Source organism: Sorghum bicolor, chromosome 6 (assembly GCF_000003195.3).
Source record: "Sorghum bicolor cultivar BTx623 chromosome 6, Sorghum_bicolor_NCBIv3, whole genome shotgun sequence".
NCBI lineage: Eukaryota > Viridiplantae > Streptophyta > Magnoliopsida > Poales > Poaceae > Sorghum > Sorghum bicolor.
Genome location: NC_012875.2, coordinates 41,616,601 through 41,623,770, shown reverse-complemented (window position 1 = coordinate 41,623,770; position 7,170 = coordinate 41,616,601). Strand labels below are relative to the sequence as shown.

Below are 7,170 nucleotides of genomic sequence, written 5' to 3'. Positions count from 1 at the left end.
AGTAAAATTAGTCACTGAATAATTTTGTGTTATATATATCTAAATTATATTTGCGCAAAATATAGGAGATCACACAACTAGCAACCAAAAGCAGCTAATTCACCACAGCAACTATCACAAAGGAAGAAAATATGCACCTCGGAACCGCACCGCCTAAGTCACGGTCGCGGGGTGCTGGCCTGCTAGGGGCTGGGGCCCGAGGGTTGCCTGGCCGTGCGCCCGTGCTGCGATGGCTTGCTGGGGGCCGAGCCACCGAGGGACGCAGGGCTTGCTGCAATCTGCGGTGCTGTGATGGCCACCTGACCGTGCTGCTCACTAGGGAAATGGAAATCACCAGAAGGGGAATCGCCTAGGAGCTGTCGATCTGGTTAGTGGTTATGGCCACCGGATGGGACTATGGGAGCAACAGCAGCTGGCTGCTGGCGGCTGGGTGGGAACCGTGGGATGGGAGCAGCTGGCCGGCGCCTGGGTGCTAGTCTGCTGGATCTCTGGGGACCGGGGTTAGGGTTAGCTATTGCAATATACTAGTTGGGCTAGATGTTGGACTGGACCTAACGTCTTGGGCCTCAGCATCCATGTTCTATACATTTGTATCTATTAGCGGAGCGGATACGCGGGTTTCGGGTACGGTGACAAAGGGAACATCCCCAAACCCGCGAGACCCGATGGGGAGAGAATTTTCCCCATTAGTCTCTCCGTGGGGAACAAATCTCTCCCATCCCCGATCCCCAATGGAGGAATTCATCACGGGGAATCGGGTTTCGGGTCCCTATTGCCATCTTGACTGACGAGGCAGCGCCCCAGCGTCGCCCCAGCGAGCCAACGCCCAAGCAGTCTGCGTCCCGGTGGCCTCGCCCCCGGCGTACCGCATTCCCGGCAGACGACGCCCCAGCGAGTCACGCCCTCGACGGACCGTGCTCCGATGCTCGCCGATGCTCCCCTCTCCTTCGTGATCCGGTGGCGTGGCACGCCAGCAGGGCTCCTACCTCGTCAGCGCTCCCTTTCTTCGCTCCCCGCCATAGCGGTCAAGCCGTCGAGCGTCGTCGCAGCAGATGTGCCACGACGTTCGCCTCCCCGCCATCTGGGTCGCCGGCGCTCACACATGTACCACTGCAACGCTCAGGCTTCGTGGCTGCAGCCCCTGCCGCTCCATGGACAAGCTCGCTCGGTGGACTGTAAAAGAATCTGTGATGGACAGACTGCAATGTGTTTGCATATTACTATCAGACTGTAATGTGACTGCAATGTATTAATTTAGTAGATTAATATATGAACTTTCCTTGTATTATAGTGCTAGTGCTGCCATCTAAAATACCACATGTTTGAGTTCCAAATTATTACTAGCACTATATTTTTGTGTTCTATTTTATGTCATTAATATTCTATATTTTTGGGTTATTTTTTATGATATTATATTATTATATACTATAAGCTGGTCTGAAAGACACTTGAGGTAGAATGTTAATAAAATTATTTTTCAAAATTTAAAATTAAATGTTATGACAATATAAATCATAAATACAAATGTTAACTACAAATTAGTAGAAAAATATGTACAAGAGGACTTACATATGTAACAGGTGTTAATAATTTTTACATGCTACTGATTGATGACCAAGACATATTTAATTTTGTTTCACTTTGAAATGTTTTTAATATTGTAAATCATTTTTACATGACTAAGTATGATTATTAATACGCTTTGCAACGTATATAGATTATACTAACAGTTTAAAGCGTGTCTAACTTCATGTTATTTTGAGATGACTTTAGTATTGTATCAAAAAACATCTTTAATTGTCCATGGAACGTTCTATGATATGCTTTGTAACGTGTCTACAAACTATTGACGACTAAAAGCGTGTCTACCACCGTGTCATTTTGAGACGTTTTCAATATCATATAAAAAAGTGTCTCCAGATTCCTTTTGACACTAAAAGCGTGTCTAATATTGTGTCATGATGACACATTCATAAAATCGTATCAAAAAAACATGTTTACATGACTATGTAAAGACGACTTTAGTGTGCGTTACTACAAAAGCGTGCCTACAGGCACTTTTTCCTGTAGTGTAACTCCTTCGACAAACATATCTAACAAATCCTCAATAATTGGCTCAAAATACACATCCATATTATGACCAGGAGCATGCTTCCCATGAATCAAAAAGGAAAGGATGAAGTTTGATTGCTTCATGCACATTGAAGGCGGAAAATTTAATGGTATACATATACCGGGCCAAATGCTATAACTAACATTCTGGCCCCTATATGGATTAAATCCATCTGTGGCAAATGCTAGACGAATATTGCGGTTGTCCTTAGCAAACTATGGGTGTTTCTCATCAAAATCTTTCTAGAGAGGAGAATCTGCAGGATGCCTAAGAAAATCATCTCTTGTTCGCTCCTCATCATGCCATCTTGTAAGAGTTGCTACTTTTGATGATAGAAACAACCTTTGCAGACTCTTCTTTATTGGAAAGTAGTGAAGAACCTTCTTAGGAACCCTATAAACATGCTTTCCATCAAGACTGTTCCTAACTGATTTCCACCGTGAAACCTCACACTTTGGACATGAATTAGAATCCTTATGCTCCTTCCAGTAGAGAATGCAATCATTTTCACATGCATGGATACTAATGTACCCAAGACCTATGGATTTAATTAATTTTTTAGACTCATGGAAGTTTTTTGGTAGTGCTGAACCCTCTGGTAATGCATCATTAAGAAGATCTTGTAGGAGGTCAAAACTTCTATTAGTCCATCCTCCAAGAAGCTTGATGTGAAGCAATCTAATCAAGAAACGCAGTTTCTTATATTTCTTGCAAGTAGGGTACAACTCTTGGCTATTGGATTCTACCAACTTTTGCAGGGCTCGAAGGTCATCACTAGGCTGCACATCAGAACTGTCATCCCCAAAATCCCCTCCATCATCTAGACCACCAGCTAGGTCCCTAAGCAATTCAGATATTTCATCATCTTCAACCTCTTCAATAGGGACAGCACCCTCACTATTCCCAGGATTCACATCGGATCAACTAGCTTCTCCATGGAAGTTCCATGTTGTGTACCCCTTTAAAAACCCATCACATATCAAGTGTTCACGTATATCACATGCCTCTCTCCAAAATGAGTTAGCACACTTTTTGCAAGGGCATAATATCTTGTTTCCTATCGCTGAAATTTTAAATGCATAAGCTATAAAACCATTGACACCTTGTATATATGCCTTTGTGTGCCTACATAGGATTCATTATGTTAAATTCTATGTCAATTAGATTAAATCTAAGCAGTTAAGAAATGGTTCTTGTGTGTACCTAGGCTCATTCTCAATCCATGTTTTATCCATAGACCTTTGTGGGGGGAGCAAGAGGCTTTCTTTATATATATATTTCCACACTAAAACATCACACATCAATACAAAACCACAAGATAGATTATGTAGCTTAGAACAAGGCAATCAGACAGTCATGAACGAGAACTAGATAAATAAAATCTTACCGTTTCAGGGACCTCTGGAGCGGCGTGCTGGACGAAGCCGAACGGGCGCCGGCCGGGGTGGCGTGCTGGATGCAGCCAGCGAGCGTCGGCCGGGGTGACGGGGTGGAGGCGGGCGTCGGCCGGGGCGACGAGGTGGAGGGGGTGCACGCAGCTGAACGGGCGACGGCCGGGGCGGCGTGCTGGACGCAGCCAAAGGGACGCCGGCCGAGGCTGCGTGTTGGATGCAGCCAGGCGGGCGTCAGCCGGGGCGATGAGGTGGAGGCGAGCGTCGGTCAGGGCGGATGGGGCCTCGGCAGGGGAGGTGGGGCGGATGGGGCGTCGGCCGGGGCGGATGCGTGCGTCGGGCGTCGGGAGGGGTGGGCGACGGGGTGGAGGTGGGCGTCGGCCGGGGCGAATGGGGCCTCGGCAGGGGAGGTGGGGCGGATGGGGCGTCGGCCGGGGCGGATGCGTGCGTCGGGCATCGGGAGGTGGGGCGGATGGGTCGTCGGCCGGGGCGGATGCGTGTGTCGGGGCGGATGAGGCAGACGCAGGGGCGGCGGGGTGGATTCAGGGCGCGGGGGCTTGAGTGGCCTTAGGGTTTAGGTCATGGGCCAAAATTTTCGCGGGACGGGCCGAAAACTTCGCGCCACTAGATATTTTATTTCGCGACGGACGATCCGATTCAGTTGATGACATATAGCGACGGACGATCCAACGTAAATTTACAATAATTATAGCAACAGACCGTCCATTGAAGTATTGAAATTCAACAACGGATGCTCTGTGGGGATCCTTTAGCAACAGACCGTTCAATGCTAATATTTATCTTTAGCAACACACGTCTGATGCTATTTAAGTGTTGTGGTATAGTGAATGTTTCATGCATAATCAGTTGAAATTAATCTTTATGTATACCTGTTCAGGACATTTAACAAGACCTCCTTATTTGATAGTAAATGGTAGCATTCAACAATAGAAGTCGTTCTTGGGTACGTACCACTTTCATATATAGGACCACCCATCCTGTCATAGGAAAGGAAGAAATACAATAGGGACAAATTTTATAAATTACTACAATTGAAAGCAGACATGAGCATGAAGAAAGATGTCATCTTTCCATGCGAATGATCCATGAACCTTTCACAACAAGCACAAGATTTCTTCACCTAGGAGCCTTGTCCAGCCATGTTCAGTGCAATTTGTAGGATATATGTCAGACTAGTTTGTTGTGAATGTGGTGATTTGTTTAATTGCTTTCCAGATTGGGCGTGAGCACCAAATGACTTTCTGCTTCATGCAAAAATTTGTTGACCTGCGAAAAATTGGTATTAAAGTGCCAATTATCACAGCGAATGTGTACTTGATCACATAAGAGGGTTTGCAAAACAATAAAGAACATTTGGTGATTTCCATTGGAGAATTTATGTACAATCTACCCCGCCACAGAGCCCCACCCTTCCGCCAAGCCCACCATCGCCCTCGCTCGCAAGGCCGATTTCGAGTACCATTTCGTGTCGTGGGTGGCGGAGGAAGCCTGGGGCTGGTTCCCCTGGACGCCGGCGCGTCGGCGGCCCGCTGCGGCTAGGGCGTGATGGCCCGCAGCAGCTAGGGTGGGCAGTGACAGAACCAGGGGGCCAGTAGGGGCGTCAGCGGCCTGCTGCGGCTAGGGCTGGTGGCCTAACAACCTAGCGCCCCCAACCCGGACCATCCTCTTCTTGTTAGTTGAACATCTGCATCGGCACGGACGCACTCCACTTACTTACGCCCCCAACCCGGACGATATTTCAGTGCCTGAACTCTGAATTTCTGATTGTTTGCTTGTTCTCAGAATGTAGTGTCATGCAAAACATGGATGGCCAACACCTTGTTTCTGAAATTTTGGTTGGTAGCTGAAAGAAACGTCAGACAATACGTTGCATTGCTTTTCCTACTTGCATGTTTACTGGAAGTCTGGGATGCTACTTCGCGCGGCAGCAGCAGCCAGTGCCATAGGAGTTTTGTTCTTTGACAGAACTTTGACAGAGGTATCAGGTGTCAAACAACAAAACTCCTATGGCACTGGCTGCTGCTGCTGCGTGAAGTAGCATCCCAGAATTCCAGTAAACATGCAAGTAGGAAAAGCAATGCAACGTACTGTCTGACGTTTCTTTCAGCTACCAACCAAAATTTCAGAAACAAGGTGTTGGCCATCCATGTTTTGCATGACACTGCATTCTCAGAACAAGCAAACAATCAGAAATCCAGAGTTCAGGCGCCAAAATATGCGATCAAAAAGGGACAAAAAGGGACAGTGAAGAAGCCGGGTGCGGGCGGAAGGAACGATACGAGAAATGGAGTGCAGTCCTGGTCCTGCAGCAGGTGTCCATCGCCTTAACTCCATCCATCGTCCAACAAGAACACGAGCATTGCGGCAAGAAGCATGCAGACATGGCAGCAGGTCCAGATCAGGTAACTGATCGAAAAACCCTATAGATAAAACATGTTTTATTATCCCGAGGTAGATCATGAGGCCAGGATTTATTATCATGAGCCCATGCGCTAAAACCGGGTCATATATCCAGTTTTATTATCCCTGTCAGCTGATCATGACTACGAGTTTTATTATCTCCGCTGAACTGCTAAAACCAGGAAAATAAAACATGTTTTATTATCACGAGGAAGATCATGAGGCCGGGTTTTATTATCAAGAGCTCTTGTGCTAAAACCAGGTCATAAATCCAGTTTTATGATCCCTGTCAGCTGATCATGACTAACAGAAAACACATCACTATGAGTGTACAGAAAACGAATCACCAAATTTACAGAAACATATATCATCATCACAAATTAACAGAAAACATACCATCAGATGCGGTTTCAACTAAAGAGTTTTTTGAAAGTAGATAAACTACAACTTGTTCATCAGATGCGGTGTTCATCCATGCCTGACAATTAACTACCATAAAAACCATTACATGTCCATTCTCTGACGAAACAAAAGATCAGTTTTACTGGCAAAACACCAACAGTCACCGCCACGTCTCTCCTTTCCAGCAGGCTTCATTCGATGCCCAACCCTGCCGCCTTGTTTTTTGGGTGGGAGACAATGTAGTCCAGACTGAGAGATGGTATGTATCCAAGCTAGGCTGCGAGCATTAAAATGGGTCATGGACAGAGTTTTCACAGTATGAAAAATGCAGGTGAGAGTCAATACTTACAGTGAATGGTATGCCATTAAAGCTCTCAAGAAAGCACATGGACAGCAAGCCAACTTTATGGGAACTACTGGAAGTACCAATGCACTCATTGAAGCTTGGTATGTGTGTGTAATTAACACATACCGCTTCCCTGTGAGCAAAAGATGGTTTCCTGTTCCACTTGCTCTCAGCGGCCTCTTGCAATGCCTTGAAAACTTTTATGCGCTGATCTTTCCTTGTTTTTTCCTGGGGTTCTTTACACCTGAAGCTCACAAAATTTTGAGCCTTGGACACAACGTAGATAATCGATAGTTCACCATGCAAGATAGGTAAAAGGATCTGGAAAAACATATAACGAATTCAAATATATAGGGAATTTCAAAACTTGGGTTTACTTAAGTTTAAAATCAAGACTGGTTTTACCCTGTCATAGTTGTTATATAGTTTGGGCATGGTATTCATGATGCTTTCCTTGAATTTCTCAGGGTCTTCTTCCAATAGTGCCTGGTGCAAAA

At 45.9% G+C, this 7,170-nt stretch overlaps 1 protein-coding gene across 1 annotated transcript; it reads left to right on the top strand.

Moving 5' to 3' along the window:
- LOC110436465 (uncharacterized PE-PGRS family protein PE_PGRS20-like) lies at positions 378-4,019 on the top strand. Its single transcript, XM_021463566.1, has 2 exons — positions 378-469; positions 3,509-4,019. The coding sequence occupies exons 1-2, from the start codon at positions 378-380 to the stop codon at positions 4,017-4,019; spliced, it is 603 nt and encodes a 200-aa protein (XP_021319241.1).